At 42.7% G+C, this 21,249-nt stretch overlaps 1 protein-coding gene and 1 long non-coding RNA gene across 2 annotated transcripts; one reads left to right on the forward strand and one right to left on the reverse strand.

Moving 5' to 3' along the window:
• The first annotated feature begins 1,173 nt into the window (after positions 1–1,173).
• LOC146689297 (protein NLRC3-like) lies at positions 1,174–14,983 on the forward strand. Its single transcript, XM_085437589.1, has 7 exons — positions 1,174–1,280; positions 1,986–2,170; positions 2,264–4,085; positions 4,761–4,934; positions 6,929–7,102; positions 11,646–11,824; positions 12,630–14,983. Exons 1-6 carry the CDS (start codon positions 1,174–1,176, stop codon positions 11,821–11,823), a joined length of 2,640 nt encoding a protein of 879 aa, XP_085293715.1. The 3' UTR covers position 11,824; positions 12,630–14,983.
• A 563-nt stretch (positions 14,984–15,546) lies between these two features.
• On the reverse strand, positions 15,547–20,158 carry LOC146689298 (uncharacterized). Its single transcript, XR_014915886.1, has 4 exons — positions 20,055–20,158; positions 16,637–16,685; positions 16,405–16,468; positions 15,547–16,064 (listed from the first exon to the last, which is right to left on the reverse strand). It is a non-coding gene; the product is annotated as an uncharacterized LOC146689298 (long non-coding RNA).
• Positions 20,159–21,249: the final 1,091 nt, after the last annotated feature.

A 21,249-nucleotide genomic window follows, 5' to 3' on the forward strand; every position in this document is an offset into this window, starting at 1 on the left:
TGGCTGAGTAACGGGTGTGGAAATAGTGACGGTGTGTGTGTTACTGGCAGGTTAATTGGGGATTGTTCTGGTTTTTCTGCCACCACTATTTACAGTCTTTGGAGCAGAGCAGAAAAACTCTTCCCAGTCCACGTCCTCGTCTAGGAGGGAGACTCCCCATGAATCAGAAGTGAGTCTATTGTGCGTTTTAAGTGAATAATCAGATGGCGAGTGCGAAAAACAGTCACTGGAGCTCACCATCGGGAGTGGCTGAAAGTAGTCCATTTTATGGCGGCGTGTGCGCCGCTTTCTCCGGGAAGAGGAAGCGGCCGGGGTAAACAGCAGAGCCTCTGGTGCGGTAGCCTCCGTTGAGCCGAGGTGTGAGGCGTAGCCGCTGTGCCGTGGCGATGGTGGAGGTCCGGCGAATGAGGCGGCGGGTGTGTGAGCGAGGAGCGAAGTGGCGAGAGAGGGAGCGGCCGAAGCACGGCGTGAAACGCCCACACTCCGCGGCAGATGCTCCGGTGCATGGGAGGTAGCAGGTGGGTGAACGCGGTGTCTCCAAGGCCCGCCCAGAGCCAAGCGAGTACCCTCGAAGACGTGCTCTCGCTCCACGAAGAGCCGCTGTCTCTCCTTGAGCTTTTCCGCCCACAAGGAGAGCGCTACCTCCTGCCGCTCGTAGAGGTCCGAGTCCGCTGGGTTCCAATTGTGTCTTCGTGGCACGGGTCGTGTCATTCTGTCAGGCGTTGTGTGGAGGCGAGGAAGAAAGAACCCAAACGCAGGACTGGCAGGTAGGTGAGGTTTATTATAAGGAGTGGGTGAACGGACACTGACTGGCTGGACAACTGAATGGCGGACTGAACTGAGGGAACACACGGGAAGGACAACATAACATCAATGACACGACAGTGAACGAGTAGAAACAGAGGGCTTAAATACACAGACTGATGAGGATGATAATGAGAGACCGGTGAGTACACAGCTGAACATAATCTGGCTAATGACACAAGACGAGCAGGAAAAGCAGGAAGTGAGCACATGGAAGTGGCAAAATAAACTGAACATGAACAAAACTGAAAACACTGGGTCACCGACCCAGGAACCCTGACAATGTCCAGGAGATATTTTATTAGATTCAGGTCAGGCAACCGTGGGGGTCAGCCAGTTCCTCCAGTAATAGCTGCATACCCTGGGCACATGCGGTTGGACATTGTTGTAGACCAGGAGGAACCCAGCAGCCATTGCACCAGCATCATTCATGGTGCTGGGCAAGAAGCACAGATCCCACTAGAGGATGTCAGGCCGTCAGGTCACCCTCATAAAGTCTGTTTCTAATTTTTTGGTTAGAGACAATTGTTTGGTAAGGACATTCTACGGCTCTGTTTAACTTACTCCTAGATTAATTGCCTGTCTGCTGGACCTTCATACACTTGAGACTGTGCTGGGAGACTAAGCAACCCTTATGGCAATGGGATGTAATAATGTGCCATTTTGGAAAAGTTGGACTACCTGCAGCCCATGTTTGAGTCAATAGTCTGTGCTTTTGAATGTGATGCAATCAGGAAGTTACAAGTGAGCACTTCTTAAATCCTCTCTTAATCACAGTGGCCTGACTGCTCAGCCTAGTTTCATGGCAAAACCCAAAACTGTCTCAAAAGCTGCCATGAAAAAAAACAAACAACAAAAAACATTTTATGTCCATGAATGACAAGGGTTTTTTGGGGGGGGTTAGTTTGTTTATGCTTTGTTTGTGTTTCCAGAGATCAACACCACATACACATCACATCATCTGCAGAATCTAGCTGTGTGTCTGCGAAGAGTGATTGGTCCAAAGAGCATAATCCAGACTTCAGTGATGAACCCGCAACCTTAGACAAAAAGTAAGAGACTGTTTCTGCTGAACTGAGTAATTATATTTATATAATTATATTTATATTTTAATTATATTTATATTTCTGACTTTACTGTGTATTTTTCTGGTCAGAATATTTTTTCCTTCATGTCCACAGAGAGAAGAGTCATGTTAGTGTGGAGGAGCAGCTGTCCTACTGTGCTTTGTGTCAGGACATCCTGAAGGATCCAGTCTCTACCAATTGTAGACACTGGTTCTGCAGACAAGGGAGAGACTCCTTGTGTCCACAGTTTGGATGCAGGTCCAGACTGCAGACCGCCAGTCAGAGAGGTTGTGCTCAAAGTACGACTGAACATCTAAAGCCTGGACTTCTTATTGTGATGGGTATTAAAGAGTTTTCTATCTATTTAGCATCATTGTTTTTCTTTCTTTTAGCAGATGTTGGTCTGCAGGAGGTATTAGATGAACATAAAATCAGTCTAAGGAGGAGATGTGAACATGTGACTGAAGGAAGTGATGAAACAGGAAGTGGGACTCTGCTCAACAGGATCTACACTGAACTTTACATCACAGAGGGACAGAGTGAAGAAGTTCATACCCAACATGAGGTGAGGCAGCTGGAGACAGCTTCCAAGACCATCAATGACACTCCAATCAGGTGCCAGGACATCTTTAAAGCTTTGGCTGACCAACAGAGACCCATTAGAGTTGTTCTAACAAATGGCATTGCCGGCATTGGAAAAACCTTCTCAGTACAGAAGTTCACTCTGGACTGGGCAGAAGGTTTGGAGAACCAAGACATCAGTGTGGTGATTCTGCTTTCATTCAGGGAGCTGAACGTGATCACAGATGAGCAGTACAGTCTTCTAGAGCTGCTCCATGTTTTCCATCCAGCATTACAGAAGGTCACAGCAGAGAAGCTCGCTGTCTGTAAACTTTTGTTCATATTTGACGGCCTGGATGAAACCAGACTTTCATTGGATTTCACCAACAGGAAGCTTGTGTCTAATGTCACACAGAAGTCATCAGTCAGCGAGCTGCTGACAAACCTCATCGAGGGGAATCTGCTTCCCTTGGCTCTCGTCTGGATAACTTCCCGACCTGCAGCATCCAGTCAGATCCCTACTATATGTGTTGACAGGGTAACAGAAGTACGAGGTTTCACTGACGCCCAGAAGGAGGAGTACTTCACGAGCAGATTCAGTGATGAAGAGCTGTCCAGCAGAATCATCTCCCACATGAAGACATCCAGGAGCCTCCACATCATGTGTAGAATCCCTGTGTTCTGCTGGATCACTGCTACGGTTCTGGAGCACATGTTGACTACAGAGGAGAGAGGAGAGCTGCCCAAGACCCTGACTGACATGTACTCACACTTCCTGCTCGTTCAGACAAAGAGAAAGAAGCACAAATACCACGAGGGACATGAGACGAGTCCACAGGAGCTGATGCAGGCTGACAGGGATGTTCTCCTGAAGCTGGGGCGGCTGGCCTTTGAACATCTGGAGAAAGGAAACATCCTATTTTACCAAGAAGACCTGGAGCAGTGTGGTCTGAATGTCACAGAGGCCTCAGTGTACTCAGGCATTTGTACAGAGATCTTAAAAAGAGAGTGTGCGATCTTCAAGAAACCAGTCTACTGCTTTGTTCATCTGAGCATTCAGGAGTTTCTGGCTGCTGTCTACATGTTCCACTGTTACAGCAACAGGAAGGAAGAGGTGCTGGAGAAGTTTCTGAGGAATGATTTTCCAGATTTATTTACTGATGATTTTGATGATGGTATGCCCATCTATTTTCAAGAGGACTTTCTTTCCACTGTCATGCAGAAATCTCTCCAAAGTAAGAATGGCCAACTGGATCTATTTGTCCGCTTTCTTCATGGCCTGTCACTAGACTACAACCAGAGACTCTTAGGAGGTCTGCTCAATAAGATGGAGTACAGTCCAGAAATTATCCAGAGAGTCATCAATAATCTGAAGAAGATGAAGAGTGATAAAATCTCTCCTGATAGAAGTATCAACATCTTTCATTGTTTGATGGAGATGAATGACTTCTCAGTACATCAGGAGATCCAAGAGTTCCTGAAATCAGAAAACAGATCAGAGAAGGAACTATCTGACATCCATTGCTCAGCTCTGGCCTACATGCTCCAGATGTCAGAGGAGGTTCTGGATGACCTGGACCTGAATAAGTATAATACATCAAAGGAGGGACAACGAAGACTTATTCCAGCTATAAGAAACTGCAGAAAGGCACGGTAAGACCAGATATAGTTATCATCAAAAAATAATTTGTGCTCAAATCTATGTTCTAAAGTACCGATTACATGAGAGAAAGACTCATCCTGCAGAAATTGACAAGATCTTTTGACAGTACTTTTCTAGCTTCTCATGGTCATTCTGTCTGATTTCCTGCCTGCTAGAATAGCCACATTGCCACTGTCAGTCTTACATTGTCTGACCTACTTGCATCTTTGAGTAGTTCATGGTGGCCTATCTCATACCCAGGCGCTTGCAAAAGAGTTCATTATGGAAAATTCCCAGCATGAGATGATAGAAGAATAACAAAGTGATGGTTCAGGGCCACCTCATCCAGCCCTTGCAATACAAAAAGTACATTTTAAAGGCTAGTCTTAAAAGTAGAGAGGATCTCTGTCTTTCAAATTCAAATTATAGTTAGCTACCACAAGCGGAATAAGTAACTGATTTTAAGTAATGGTTCAGTTACAGCAATTTTAAATTGTGCTAATATTGAATCTGATGATGTTCAGTTAGTTTAATTTTAGTTTAATTTCTATACTGTTTGGACAACAGACTCTAAATGTTCCACTTATGTAGATGAAGCTGGAAATTTTTCAAGTGTTTCTCATCAAATGGAGGAAAACTCATTTGTCCACTTTATAACATGTGTGGTGATATATTTTCCATCACAGGCTTTCTAGCTGTGAACTCTCAGAAAGTCACTGTGAAATTGTCGCATCAGCTCTGAAGTCCAGTCCCTCCCATCTAACAGGGCTGGACCTGAGTGGAGCCAAACTCCCTGATTCAGCTTTGAAGCAGCTGTTTACTGGCCTAGAGAGTGCAAACTGTAGGCTGGAGACTCTAAGGTCAGTTCATCAAGACTGTTTTTTATTTTGAACATATTGTAATAATTTGAATGTCAATATTCAATTTAATTTCAATTCTGTTTTATTCACATAGTGCCAGATCACAACAATAGTGAACTCAAGCTGCTTTACATTAAAATATGAAGACCCATAGAGTCATCACAATATGTGTTTCATTCCCACTGAATGAAAAACTTGAAAACATGTTCCTATGATTTTTAGGCCCACATACAATAACCACAGTTTTATCTTAATTTAGAAGCAGTAAATTGGAGGTGATCCAGGTCCTTATACCTTTACATTTCTTCAGTTTAATTAATTGGTGTGTTTGTCTGTTTTTGTTGACAGATAGACAGATAAAGTTGAGTATCACCCCAACATAGCAATGCAAATGTATTCTATGCCTTCTAATAATACTGCCTAAGGGAAGAATGCATAATGCAAATACATTTGGTCCCATCACAGAACCAGGAGGAGCTCCATAATTAATGCAAATTATATGAGCCTTGAGGTTTGGGTGTCCAGGACTTGAATTTTAGTGGATATAGGTGCATAGGTGCATAATTGAATTGAGTTTTGCAATTCCAGGACACACACACACATACACACACAAAAAATGACAAGAGACAGCTGAAGACCACTTGTTCCTGTAGCAGATGTGAAATACCTTCAAAATTGGCTCATCATGTGTGTTTTTTTTCTTGGTGTTTACTAGGGATGGGTATCGTTTAGGTTTTATCCGATACTGGTGCCAAATCGGTACTTTTGAAACGGTGCCGGTGCTCAAACCGGTGCTTAAAGAATGGAGAACACAAAATTGGTCCATAAACCTCTCATTTTCAGCTGTTTTTTGTAAAAAGATAACAATGTTAGCTTTTTCTGCAGCTATAGGGCATATATGGTATCGCTCTTGGCTGGAAGCAGTGCTTAAACAATGGAAAAAACACAAACTTTGTCCTAAACCTCTCATGTTTAACTGTTTTCCACTTTTTCTTTGGTCATTTTAGCCTTTTTGGCCAGGGTGAAGGGAGTATCTGCCATCAAACAAGAGGACAGCCGCATGTAGCTATGATGATGTTTGCTAGTTCACCTTACATGCATTAATGTAATAACGTGGTTAGCCTACTCAACGTAAATTACACACGAACAACATTAAGCTACTCATGCAGAGAAGAACGGCTGCTGCCATCATCATCCGTCATCATTTCTGCTACACTGGCAGGGCTAGGGGCCAGGACTCTCCTCTTCGTGTTTTTGGGGGATGTTGCATAACAGGCAACCCACCCACAGTAGATGTGCTCAGTGTGAGGTCTCGCAGCAAGCTATCAAATACGGCGCATTTCTGGGCTTTTAAAAAAACCGCTATGCGTCGCCAGGTGTTTCATCGGATTTGAGGTGTTACCTCCTTTGACAGTATCACAGTATCAGCTTAAAGCACTTGTTGCAGGCTGCTGAGTTTGCATATTTTGCTGTGAAGTACAGCCAGACTTTTGACCGCTTCGCCTTGGACATTTTTAATCTGTAGCTCTGCTCTAAAAGAACGTACGTACCTGGGCCCGCCTACTATCCTCGGAAACGTAAAATGATTGGCTAGAAGTGTATCACAGCTCAGGAAAAAAAAGCACCGAAATAAAGCACCAAAATGTGCGCTGCTTTTCGGTCTGGTTGCTACCGTTTATGTCAGAACCGGTGCCATCATGGCACCGGACACCGGTACCCATCCCTAGTGTTTACACAGCGTTTTGCTTCTGAGCTGCAGTGGAGGCATAGTAACTGTGTTGATATGAACAGGTTATTGAATACTATACTGACATTTAGATGATGTGTGTAGAAGTCTGACATGACGATAATTATACACAATGATAGAACTAACAACACAGACCAAGTCACTACTCGTTTTAGAGATAGGTTTGTTCATCAGCACGTACTAATGTTGAGATGCACATTTAACACTTAAACACATCTGATTGGATTATAAATAATTCTTTATTCAGTTTATGGGATTGCAGTTTGTCAGACGTCAGCTGTGCTGCTTTGGTGTCCGCTCTCAAGTCCAACCACTCCCATCTGAAATATTTGGACTTGAGTCTCAACAAGCTGCAAGATTCAGGAGTGAAACACTTATGTGATTTTCTTCAGAGTCCACACTGCAGATTGGAGACTCTGAGGTCAGTTTACTTACCTCTCTCTCACTCACCCTTTCGCTCCCAATATATGATCTGAAAAAATTTTCTTTTCACAATGTATTCTAATATATTTTGAGGATGTCCGGTGAAATGCTAGCATTTATTTTATTTAATTCAGTGCAACATCACAGTAGTGTCTGATAATTTCATCATCATCATCATCATCATCATCATCGTTTATTTATATAGCACTTTTAAAACACACAAGGCTGACCAAAGTGCTGAACAACAGAAACATAATAGATACCATAAGAATAATAAATACGATAAAATAATAAACATAGCAAAAACAATAAGATACAAGTCAGTCAACCACTGAATCAAAAGCCAGTGAATGAAAATGCGTTTTCAATCTGGATTTAAAAGCCATCACTGATGTCGATTGCCTAATGTGAAGAGGAAGATTATTCCAAAGCTTAGGAGCCACAATAGAGAACGCTCGGTCTCCTCTCAGTTTCAACCGTGGTTTGGGGACTGAGAGCAACAGCTGCTCAGCTGACCGGAGCGAACGAGTGGGGACATAGGGCTTCAGCAAATCAGACAGATTGCCAGACCATTTAAAGATTTAAAAACCAATAAAAGAACTTTAAAATGAATCCTAAATTCAATTGGAAGCCAGTGCAGGGAGGCCAGAACCGGAGTAATGTGCTCAAATTTCCTTTTACCAGATAAAAACCGTGCCGCAGCATTCTGTACTAGTTGCAGGCATGTCAGAGTGCCCGGTCCAACCCCTATTAAAAGGGAGTTACAATAATCCAAGCATGAGGTTATAAAAGCGTGGATAACAGTCTCCAAGTCACGCCTTGAAAGAAAAGGTTTAACCTTCGACAGACGCCTGAGTTGATAGAATGACGATTTCACCACCCCATTCATGTGGCCATCAAGGGTAAGTGCAGAGTCGATTTTTAACCCAAGATTGGTAATTGAGCTCTTCAGGTGAGGGGTCAGAGCAGCAAGGTCAACATCAGGGATATCAGAGGAACGATTCGGGCCAAACAGAATTACTTCCGTTTTACGTTTGTTAAAATTTAAAAAGTTTTGAGCCATCCATGACTTAACATCACTAAGGCAATCAAGCAGGAGTCTAATTTGGGAGCTATCAGAATGACTGAAAGGAAAATAAAGTTGGCAATCATCAGCATATAGATGAAATGAAACTTTATGTTTACGAAAGATCGCACCCAGTGGCAGGAGATACAATGAAAACAGTAATGGCCCAAGAATAGATCCCTGTGGTACACCCCATGGTAGAGGGGCCACAGAGGATGATGACGAGCCCAACTTAACACAGAAGCTCCTGTTTGAGAGGTATGATTTTATCCACAGGAGTGCAAAGCCAGAAATGCCCACACAATGCTGTAAACGAGAGATCAGCAGGTCATGATCCACTGTGTCAAATGCAGCAGTCATATCTAGTAGTATAAGCACTACGTGTTTACCACAGTCCGTCGCTACCAGAATATCGTTCATAACCTTTATGAGAGCTGTCTCTGTGCTATGAAACGTCCTAAAGCCGGACTGAAAAACTTCAAACATATGAGAGTTGTTTGGATAATCCATCAGCTGAGTGTGAACAACCTTTTCCAAGATCTTACTCAGAAAAGGAAGTTTAGAGATGGGTTTAAAATTTGACATTACTGAAATATCTGAGCCTGGCTTCTTAAGTAAGGGATGAATAACTGCATGCTTAAACTCACTTGGTACTTGACCTGACAAGAGGCTGGTATTGATTATGTTTAAAATATGTGGTCCAACAGTAGGAAACACCTCTTTCAGAAAACGCGGTGGAACGACATCATTCGGAGAACCACATGGTTTAGCACTTAACACAAGCTTCTCTAGTTCAGGTAGAACAATCGGTTGGAAAGCAATAAGCAAATTTAAACAGGGAACATGCACAGCCGGGCCAACAGAAGATAAAGTGGAGGGTCTCAAACTGGCAACCTTATCCACAAAGAAATTAAGAAACCTATTACACGTAACCTCTGAAGATTGCAAAAGAACATGATCCTCTGCATTCAGTACAGAATTAATGGTATTATACAGAACACAAGGGTTATGTGAATTAACAGCAATAAGTTGTGAAAAATAGGCGTTTTTGGCGGTCTTTACTGCCCTCTGATAAGCTTTCCAACTCGTCTTAAGAGCTTCCAGAGAAACGCACAGCCTGTCCTTTTTCCATCGTCTTTCACATCTCCTACATTCTCTTCTAATGGCTCGAGTAAAATCGGTTAGCCAAGGGCTGGCCTTGGGTTTACACTGCCTGAGTCTTAGAGGTGCAACAACATCAAGGGCAGATTTACAAACAGAGCCCAGATGAGAGAGTAATCCATCTACGGAGGACGACTCAGAGGGACTGGACACAAGTTGTTCAAATAGTGTTGAAAAATCCTCAGCAGTATCTGAGCCGAAGGTACGATAGCATTGCATAGGTGCAACCCGTTTAACAACAGGACTAAGAGGAACAACGTCAAATAAAATGGGCATATGGTCAGAGAATACAGCATCCTCCACATGTAAGTTACAGACAGATAACCCATATGATAACACCAAATCCAATGTGTGACCACGTTCTTGAGTGGCACCTTTAACAGATTGAACAAGATTAAAAGAATTCACCAGGTCCATGAATTCCTTAGCCAGGGGCTTCCCTGGGCAACAGACGTGTATATTAAAATCACCGAGTAGCAGGACCTGGTCATACCGGGATGCACAGTCAGCGAGAAACTCCGAAAACTCAGATAAAAACTCCTTGTTATATTTAGGAGGCCGATAAACTATTGCACACAGCAATGAAGGCGAGTGGCCAAGTTCACACAGGCAAAGTTCAAAGCTGGTGTGGCGTGTCCATGAGGATAGTTGCTTAAACTCAAAGTGTGATTTAAAAACAACAGCTAACCCCCCGCCATGACCAGAAGCTCTCGGAGCGCTAAAATAAGCACAGCTGGCGGGCAGCAGTTCAGAAAAAATGCTTAACTCACCGGGTGAACTCCAGGTTTCAGTCAAACAGAGGAAATCCAATGCATGGGAAGAAAAGAAATCCTTCAGGATGAAGGTCTTATTCGCCACCGATCTGGCATTTATTAAACCCAACCTGAGGGGAGCTGGTTCGGAGACCTCCGCGGCAGTGACAACCAGATCCACCAATCAAAGGTTTGATCGGTCCATTCCCCTCCAACACAGATGCCGAAGAGGGAATGATTTAACAGGGCTGCTCCCGATAGAGCCGACAACGGAGACCAACCAGGAATCCACAGGATCCAGTGTACGCGATGGTACCAAGAGTCGTGGAAAAGATTGACGAACAGAGCGTAGATCGTGAGGAAGCTAAGAAATCTGGATTCTCAGCTTAACGAGGCGACCTCCACGGGTACCCCGTCTCCTGCGTCATTTCCGCATATCTGGTGGCAGTGGTAGGGGATGCCAGCGCAATGGTACTGCTCCCAGGTAGGGAGGCAGAAAACCCTGGCTATCTTTACCAAACCAAACTGAAACTTTGGTGGATAAGCCGCTTTCCAATAAAGTCTGGCGATCATACGACAGTGTTGAACTGACATGTTGCACAACATTAGCTAAAAACAATACAATCAAACAAATAAAAAGGAGCGGTTGACGGCATGCCAAACACACAGGCGCCATCTTAAAACACATCCCCCATTAACACTGATTGATCAGCACACACACACACACACACACACACACACACACACTGACCTGTAAAAGCTGAGTTGACCATTTTTATTTTTATTTTTTTATTTTTTTTGCTAGCTTTATGGTGTTTGTTCCCTTACGTGTCTTTTCTGTCTTAGTCTTGTCTCTGTGTTTTGTCCTTAGTATCTCATTTGTAAAGTCGGTCTGGTCTGGTCCATGCTTGTTTACCTTTCTGTTCTTGTGTCAAGTTTGTAGGGTTGTGTCTGTGTCTCCATGTTAGTTATTTCCTGTTTTATTTTGACAGTTTTTTTTGTCCCTTTTTTAAAATTCAGTTTTACTTCCAGTGTCTTCTGATTGATCCCAATTGTCCTGCCACCTATTTCATCCTCCCTCATTATCTCGTGTCTCCCTCAGTTTATTGTCGTGTCCTCCTTCATGCTGTGTGCCTTGTGTGTTCGAATTTCCTCGGCTCTTGCCTTGCCCCAGTTTTGTATTTTGGTATTTTGTTCCTTTGAGTTCCAGCAATACAGCTGCCTATGTATTTGAACTGTGTCCCCTGTGTCCTATATACTGGGTCCAAAATTTGAAGCACAGTACTTCATGACACCACAAACTGATAATCAGTTAATCAAACGTATTTGATTAGAAGCATGTGACTTCTGCTCACCCTCTTCAATTTTTCGTCAGCAGTGATAACATACTTAGAGTGTTTTCACATCTATGCACCATACATTTGGTAATTTAATAATTACAGAGTTTTGGGAGGATTCTTATACAATAGCCACTTACAACTGGGCATACAGGTTATAGGTTGACTCAGGAGATCTGATTAGATTATAAATGATTTTATTTATATGTTTTACTTTTTATTCAGATTGTATCGTTGCGGTTTGTCAGTGATCAGCTGTGCTGCTCTGGTCTCTGCTCTCAAGTCCAACCCCTCTCATATGAAACATCTTGACCTGAGCTACAACAAGTTGCAGAATTTAGATGTGCAGCAGCTGTTGGGGCTTCTGAAGAGTCCACAGTGTAGACTGGATCTTAGGATCTGAGGTCAGTAGAAGGTTGGAGTGGTGCTCCAGTAATATTTTCCTAAACAGAGTTTTATGAAAGCAAAGACCCAGTGTTTCCTGCAAACCTGAAGCCTCCAATATATCCACTATCCTCTGCACATGTCCAAGCCATTGCTTGTTTTTTCAACACTATACAACTTGTCAGTTTCATCTCTGTCACAGTTCTGGAATCACTCTGACTAAAGCCTGCAAATCAGTGGCTCTTATTTCAGAGAACCAAAATTGCATTTAGTAACCATTTAATACTCATAGAGAGCACAAGTTCTGCCAAGTTCCAGGAAACATATTTATACATCTGTCTTGTCAGTGCTTTCAGTTCAGTAACAGCATCCATGTTTATTAGTCAGCTGATATTTCAGAATCAGATATGTTTATAAACTAGGGCTGTCAACGTTAACGCTTCATCACGGTTAATGAGCTTAAAATGTTAACATGTTTAACCTATCTGGAGTGCAGAATGGACAAACTTTGGAGAAACTGCCCGAAATGCATTGACAGAGACATTTCAGGGATTTTGAGTTATTCCAGATGGGTTAATTGTGTTAAATATTTTAATCACGTTAATCGTGATGACGGATTAATCCGCATTAATGTTGACAGCCCTATTATGAACACATGAAGACTCTGTTTTAGTGGAACAACAGGAAATGGTCCACTCTTGCTCTGAACATTAATCAGGTCCCTGCTTCATATTGGACATTCTGCATTACTGACAGACAGGAGATGGTGATGACTGTCAATATCTGTAAACAATCAGTTAGAAAATATGTTGTTTTTTTCTGCAGAGTGAAGTCATTTTGGTAAACAAGACAGCGTGTGTGCCAAGAGAGGATAAGGTGTGTCTTGATGATGTTGAAGTAGCATTGCTCTGACTGGGCCATGTTACTGGGAGGTTGAGTGGAGAGCAGAGCTTCATCCAGAAGTGACTGACAGAGGAGTCATCACCTCACAGAAGCTGTTTCTTTCAGGTGAACATAGATAATCCATCACTAAAGTGTTTCAGGAGTCTCATGATTTATTTCCACTGTGGACTTGAATGACATCTGCAGATTTGATGCTAAAAATCTCTGCAAGTGTGAGCATTTAGCTTACTAAGTTCAGTCCAACATGACTGAACTTCCTTTTAACATTCAGAGCTGAAAAGGAAGCTGGCTACACTACACAGCTCCTCCCCGACTCCTCTCCTGCTTTCTGCACTGGATGTGCTGTCTTACTGACTGACGGCTGATGAAGAGTCCCTATGGAAACACTTGATTCACATATCAATTCTGTTATAGTGGAAGGACTCATTCTTCAGTGTCTGACAGATGAATGGGACGATGTGCAGATGATTTTCAGTGCTGCAGAGTGAACTGCTCTGTGAACAACTCCACTGTCAGACATGATGTAGAGTCCAGCATCACCCCTGTGTGTCCCTCTGGATCATTAGTGTATTTGAACTGTTCTGTCCTTGTACACACAGAGAGTCCTCCACCCCTTCTGTTTCACACTCACGCACCTACTCAATCTGTATTTTATTTCATCTTTTTATTCACGGATATTCTGCAGCCAGAATTAAACTACAGATCATGTCTGCTTAGGACATTTACAGAACAGCATTTACAACCATGTATACAGTGCAGAGGCAGCTTAGTTGGCTGTCAACCCTTGCAAAGTGTCTGCTTATCACTGTTTCTTTATGTTGTAATGTCACCCTGTGGAATGATTGAGAACTGCAGTTAATGTTCAATTTATATCTCATGCGGGCACTCTCCATGCGCAATGACCATTCTTTAATCAGGACAGGGTTATATTTGTGTCCCCCTATGACGGGAATAAGAGGCTTTTATCTAGGCTTTTAAGGTATGGACATTGAGGCTGTGGACAGCTACAGGTACCTTGGTGTTCATCTGAACAACAAACTGGACTGGACTCATAATTCAGACGCCCTCTACAGGTAAGGGCAGAGCAGGCTGTACCTGCTGCGGAGACTCAGGTCTTTTGGAGTGAAGAGCCCACTCCTGAAGACCTTCTATGACTCTGTGGTGGCCTCAGCCATCTTTTATGGTGTGGTCTGCTGGGGTGGCAACATCTCTGCTGGGATAGGAAGAGACTGAACTGGCTGATCTGCAGGGCCAGCTCTGTTCTAGGATGCGCTCTGGACCCAGTGGAGGTGGTGAGTGACAGGAGAATGGTGGCTAAGCTGTCATTCCTGTTGGACAACCTCTCCCACCCCATGCTGGAGACTCTGACAGTACTGAGGAGCTCCTTCAGTGGCAGGCTGCTGCACCCACGGTGTGGGACGGAGAGATTTTGCAGGTCTTTCCTCCCCACTGCTGTCAGACTCCACAACAAAGACTTTTGCTGCTGATCAAACACACACAAACCCACACATGTGCAATAAGACTAAGTGCAATACTCTTTTTTGACAAAGTTGTATTTTTACTCAGTTGTATATAGCATTTGTATTCTATTTTTATCCTATTGTATATGTCTGTGAAGGTTCTCAGTCATCCAGGTCATCGTAGTCAAAGGAGCTTGCAAAGAAAAGCGTCTGGACTTCTTTAAGTTACTTGAAGACGTTTCACCTCTCATCTGAGAAGCTTCTTCAATTCTAAGGTCAAATGGTGGAGAGTTCCAGATATAAACCTAGTGGGAGTTTCCCCCCACAGAGGGACAAAAGGACCCCCTGATGATCCTCTAATCGCCTGAGTCAAGGTGTGAAACTGGGTGTGGGTCCCAATCAGCCAGAGTTTCGGGTGAGTTCATTGTGAAACCTGGCCCCACCTTATCATGCGAATTCCTGAGATCAGATGGCCCAGGATGTGAGTTAAGGCGTCTGGGAAGGGATCTCAAAACTGGATTATAGATGGAAGAGAGTTGGTGTCGTAAACCACCGCCTCTGTTCAAAGATGGTCGCTCACAGTGGACATAGATGGCTTCTTTCACTCCTCTTTCAAACCATCTGTCCTCTCTGTCCAAAATGTGAACATTGGCATCCTAGAAAGAGTGTCCTTTATCCTTAAGATGCAGATGGACTGCTGAGTCTTGTCCTGTGGAGGTGGCTCTTCTATGTTGTGCCATGCGCTTGTGAAGTGGCTGTTTGGTCTCTCCAATGTAGAGGTCTGGGCATTCGTCGCTGCAACACGCTCAGACAAAAACTGGTTCACAAGCGCATGGCACAACATAGAAGAGCCACCTCCACAGGACAAGACTCAGCAGTCCATCTGCATCTTAAGGATAAAGGTCACTCTTTCGAGTGTCTAATTAGTTCCCAGAACTCAAAAAAATTGAGGAAACTCATTGCCTCAAAAAAATTGAGTAAAGCTTAGCTAAAAATGACTAAATTAGGACAACTTATTTGAGTACTCTGTACAAGCTCATTTGTTCCCAGAACTCAAGAAAATTGGATCAAGGTTACGTAAGATGACCAAGTTAGGGCAACTTACTCATTTTGAGTACACTGTACAGCCTTGTTAGTTCCCAGAACTCAAAAAAATTAAGGAAATTCGTTGCCTCAAAAAAACTAAGTAAAGCTTACTTAAGATGACTGTTAGAACAACTTACACATTGCAAGTCTGCAGTATTAAGAATAACTTGATATTTCTGGCTGTACAATACTAATTGTTTACCTACTGACAAACATTTCAAGTTCAACTAAATGAAAAAACAATTTGTGGTAACCTGAATATGATTAAAAATAATTAACAAAACTTTTTGTAATGATGTTAAAATCAGCCCAACTTTTATTTTCAAGCACAACAAAGTATAACAGCCAACATACTGGACACTGTTCTGCTGAACAACAAACAATTATATTGCCATCACTGTTATAATCTTACAATGAACAAAGTCTCAGGTGTAATTATTCTGAAAATAAGTTTAGGCCTACCACAAGTTTGTTTTGTGCTTACATTACTTATATAATCAAAATAAAATATTTGTTGTTCTGTCACAAGTGCAGTCTCTGATTTAAACAACACATTTGTTTTTCATTCCAACACATGAGCTGGAATGTTGTAATATTTTAAGGATGGCTTGTTTCCAGTTCAGGCATTACTGCCTGAATGACTGTCATGGATCGAGGTGATCCAAATGTAGGTGCAGAAGAAAGTCTTTAACTTCCCTTAAGTACAGTGGCAGTGGATGTGGGTTGGAGATGCAATGAGCTTGAACCTGCAGCACAGGTCACAGATGGTGACCACACCATCTGTGACGGAGGTCTCATCTCTCCTGTTGTCCTGCAAGCAAGCCATCATATTTTTTGGAACATGAACTTAATTGCTTTCTTAAAACATTTTTTTCTGCATTTGGTATAAAACAGACTCCAATTTACACAATCTCAGGCTCCCTCCCCACCGGCGAGGTGACATTCAATGTCCCAATTGTCAGTCTGGATAGCCGTGACCACCACCCAACAAACAATAATGTCATGAAAGCATAATTTTAAAAAGGGCTATGCAAACATGGCCAATAACTTTCATTCTAATGATGTGCAAAATGATTGACCCTCTAAACTAAGTTTGGGGGATGTGATCTTTCAAGAAATGCAGACCAAACTGTTGTTGTTTGTTTACTTACACAGCATGTCTTGTAGAATTAACTGGAGTCACCAGCAACAGCCTAGTGCAGTCATATCTCAAGTCTAATAACAGAAGACAGGAAAAGATCAGTAAAGAAACAACTTCCCCAAACCAAAGCACAAATAAAACAATAAGTAAAACAGGCTGATCTAAAGTATGATTAAAGTCCAGCCTGATTAATATAAATGTCACTGACAGTTGCTAATATATTGGAAAACAAAAATACTTACCACTGAGTTGATGTCTTTCTGTCCAACAACAGGAGTGCTGGTCCCGAGCCTCAAAGACAGTAAGAAGCAAGCAGAGGGAGAAAAAACAGAACATTTTTCAGAAACCGATTTGATCCTTAATGGCTGTGCAATTATTGTAACATAGAGTTTGCTTATGTTGTTAAATAAAGACTAGATTTGGCATTAATAGATGCCACAGATGTTCAAAAGCTGCCACAAAGCATGAAAAAAAATGGACGTCTCTGAAAACGTCGGAGCATTTTTGCAAATATGTGATGTCTTGATAAATCGAGGAGATATTTGAACTTTACACAGCTACATTCTTGCCTGAAAATATCTTAAAAGTAAACTTCCAGCTTACTTAGTTTTTCTAAGTTAAGACAACTCAAATAAATTGAGTTTATCAGCATTTTTGCATAAAAAGTACTGGTAACTTATTTAAATCGAGTTCTAATAACAAATTGATAAAAATTGAGTTCAGCCTATTTAATATTTTTAATTAAACACAATATTACATTTTACAGTGTAGTAAAAACAATTACTATTTTATAGGACAGTTATTTTACAGTTTTTATGTGTTGTAAGAGACACAAACAGCATTGTGTCCTATAGGCAGTACTAAAGCTTCATTGTTTAAAGAGATGTTCTTGATGTAAGGGTCTAAGTTGTCTCCACCTGCTACGGCGGCTGAGATCCAGGACTCTTCTAAGGACGTTTCACGACACTGTGGTGGCATCTCTTATTTTTTCTGCTGTGGTCTGCTGGAGTGTTGGAATGGCAGAGAGGGACAGGGGGAAACTGGCTCAAGAGTTGGGAGTTCGCCTTGTAATCGGAAGGTTGCCGGTTCGAGCCCCGGCTTGGACAGTCTCGGTCGTTGTGTCCTTGGGCAAGACACTTCACCCGTTGCCTACTGGTGGTGGTCAGAGGGCCCGGTGGCGCCAGTGTTCGGCAGCCTCGCCTCTGTCAGTGCGCCCCAGGGTGGCTGTGGCTACATTGTAGCTTGCCATCACCAGTGTGTGAATGTGTGTGTGAATGGGTGGATGACAGGTTGTGTAAAGCGCTTTGGGGTCCTTAGGGACTAGAAAAGCGCTATACAAATACAGGCCATTTAATAAACTGGTCAAGAGGGCTAAGTCTGTCCTGGACTGTCCGCTGAAGTCCATTGAGCGGGTTGGGGAGGAGAACATGTTATCTAAGCTAACATCCATCATGGACAACACCATCCACCCCCTGCATGACACTGTATGAGTACTGAGCAGCTCATTCCGCAATAGACTTTTACACCCACAGTTTAGGAAAGAGCGCTACCGCAGGTCATTAGTAATAAACAGCCAGTGAGAGTGAGTGGATTTAAGAAAGTCAGTGACTCAGGTGTGTCGCTTGGTTTGTCATCTGTTTGTGAGACTGGAGGAGACGTAGAAATCCTTTGTTTTAAATCTTAGTTAGGAAGGTTCCTGTTTGAAAACAAGCACTTTTTGTGAGAAATGCAAGAAGTACATCTGCAGAAAGCACACAGTTACATTCTGTCCATCATGTGGACAAAATAGAAAATGTTGAGCATTGAGAAACTGAGAACGTTGGGCAAGTTCAAAAGAAATGTGTTTGTAAGAACGAAAAACCAAATTGTTCCTAAAATAGTTATGGAAAGTCTAACTGTTGTATGTCTGTGTTCTACATGTTTATCTAATGGAAAATAAAGTTGCTATTGTTTTATTGCAGTTTTTGGATAATTCTGAGTGGATTTACACAGTACGGGTCAAAATGACCTGCAACAAAATCAATGTCAATTGTTTGTTCTTCAACTTAATACAAGGGTTAATTTCCAAAACTTGCTTATGATCTTCAATTTGTAGCAGATCCACTATCACACAGCAGCTGGAGCAGTCTCCAATGGAGTCCACTGCTGCCACCTGTGGCCAAGTACCATAGCCTACTACTAGATTAATTTGTGACACATCTGCACCTGCTGCTATGATCACATTGAGTAGAGGCTGAGTGGCTGCACTAACCCCTGGTACATCCAGATCTACCCACAAACATGTTGACAGATACAATCCCGGCAATGTGGATTGTCAACACTGAAAACAATCAGTAAGCAAAGACAACAGGGATCATTTGTTTCTGTTTATGTAGCACCCACAACATTTGTAGTCGCCTTCTGCACAGGGGAAGTCCACACACACTGTGTGGTACCACTTTCCACAGAAGGTGCATTCAATCTGCAAGACTGAATGAGATTTTCAGAGTCATTGTCTGACTGTTTATTACTAATCACCCGCTGTACATTCACAGTAACTGCCATCTCCTTACAAATGATCATTAGGAGTAACCATACTGTATATAACAACCAACTCTACAATGTTTGTTCGCAGAGAAAAGACACAGGCAGACTACACTAACAACATGTGATGTTACAACACTAGTGAAATATTAGTGTCATTTCATTCTTTTCAAAGGTTTATTTGCATGACGCACAAACAGACACAATTGAAAGGTACAAATGTGCATGACACGAATTCAAACGTGGTGCAGATGTGTGTCACAGGTTGATCTGGCTGTAGGCTGTGGCACTTGGCCAGAGGTGGCGCTGGTTGACTCGAGTCCATGTTAGTGCACAAAGTAAACTGCTCGCTGTAGTTGTGAAGCAAAAACGCTGAATTCGGAGAAATAAACCGTGCGAGGGGAACGATAACGACGACAAGAGTCTCCCGATCGTTTACTCTTGCTGTCCTGTGAACAACATCGGCGTGGTGTTAATTGTTTGCTGTTTTCGCGATCGCGTCGCGCATGAGGATATCACCAGGTAAACTCGCCACATTTTTAAACATTTTGTTGTTCAACAGCATCAAGACTGACAGAGTGTGTTTGACATAACCTCACAAGTGTCACAGATGCCACATTTGGCGTTTTTTTGCTGGTTTGTCGGTAGCAGCTCCTGAAACGCAAGACTGCCACACATCTGTTCGACCAACGCCAGTTGATCTAAACGCCAGTAGATCTGGAACACCGGCTAGGGTTTGTTTTTAGCCTATCACAGACTCCCGCCCGCTTGCCGCGCTTCCGCTTCCTCGCGCAACGCTTCCGATGTCCCCACCTCCGGCCACCGACATCAGGCAACGCCGAGGCTTCGAGGCCTGGTTCGCGGAGCAAGCAGAGTTCACGCAGCGTTTCCCGCAGCCCATCCTGGATGTCGTCAACCGGGTTATTTAGGTTGAAAAGTGTCTGGCTGTTGTATGCACGGACACCGACACCAATTGCGACGATATCCATACATAGTGCAAAATAAACACGCTACACACAAAAACGTAAACAATAAACAATGCAGCACCACTTTGGCTCCGGAGTGGCCGCTGCGTGCTACTGCCGCGCCGCGGCCAGAGTACCAGAGTGCAACAAAAGTAAAGTGCCAAATACATACCATAAAGAGAAACAAAATTAACACAGAGACACACAGCTTAGCTGTTGATGTGCAGCAATCAACACAATCTGTGAAGTGTGACAGAAAAATCACCCCTCCGACAGTCAAACCCATCTGTTCTCTGATTGGACGGTTAAATTTGTGATTGACATGACATTGGTCAATCAGCTGAAAGGAATAAAAACTAGAAAAATTTGCATTTCCTGCGAAAATGCTGTGGATGCCTTGTAGTGGAATCTGCTGAAAAGAGCAGAAGAAGTAAAACTATGTGCTGAAAAGAGGTAAATAAACGCGTACTCAGCTCTGAAGCTTTGTCAAAGTTTGCTGTGTCTTTTTTAGATTTGGCGCCTATAATTCCTGACTGCTGCTCAGTTCGCTCATCTGATGGTTATGCTGATATTTTGCTATCATTATTTTCATCTACCTCTGATTTGACTGTACCTGACGACTGTTCTCTCTGTTCAGTTGATGGTTGTGCTAATATCCTGTTATCTGTTTGTTCTTTTATTCTTGATTCTGTTGCTCCCATCAAAATGAAGCGCCCTAGAACCTACTCTCATTGCTGGCTAAACGATACTACACGTGCCTTACGACGTGTCTGTCGCCGTGATGAGAGGAGGTGGGAAAAAAGATAAACTTCAGGTTTCTTATGATATGTTACGGACCAGCTGCTCACAGTTTCAAACTGCTGCTAGAATGGCTAAGGCATCTTTTCTTTCCAAAGTCATTTTGGCTAATTGTCACAACCCCCGTATGCTATTTAAAATTTTTAATTCTGTTGTTAATCCCGGTCCTGATATGCCTTTACTGTATTCACAAGCTCTTTGTGAGCATTTTCAAATTCTTTTTTTTAGATAAGGTTTCATCCCTTAAGCTTTCCTCTTCGTCTACATCTTATCCTGTCTTTTCCTCTGAGTGTAATTCAACTTTTCATCAATTTGAGCCCGTGTCGCTTTCGACTCTGAAGCAGCTGGTTGATCAACTAAAAAACACCGATGCTGTGTTTGATATTCTCCCATCACGCATTGTTAAGGGCTGCTTTGATGTAATTGGACCGAGCATTCTGTTCTTAATGAATTTTTCTCTACTCTCTGGATCTGTCCCACTGGCCTTTAAGCATGCTGTAGTCCAGCCTATTCTGAAAAAGAAGAATCTTGATTGTTATGATCTTTTGAACTATCGACCAATCTCTAAG

This window comes from Copadichromis virginalis, linkage group LG17 (assembly GCF_057382275.1).
Source record: "Copadichromis virginalis isolate Kocher_CV1m ecotype Utaka linkage group LG17, C_Virginalis_male_GT1.1, whole genome shotgun sequence".
Lineage (NCBI taxonomy): Eukaryota > Metazoa > Chordata > Actinopteri > Cichliformes > Cichlidae > Copadichromis > Copadichromis virginalis.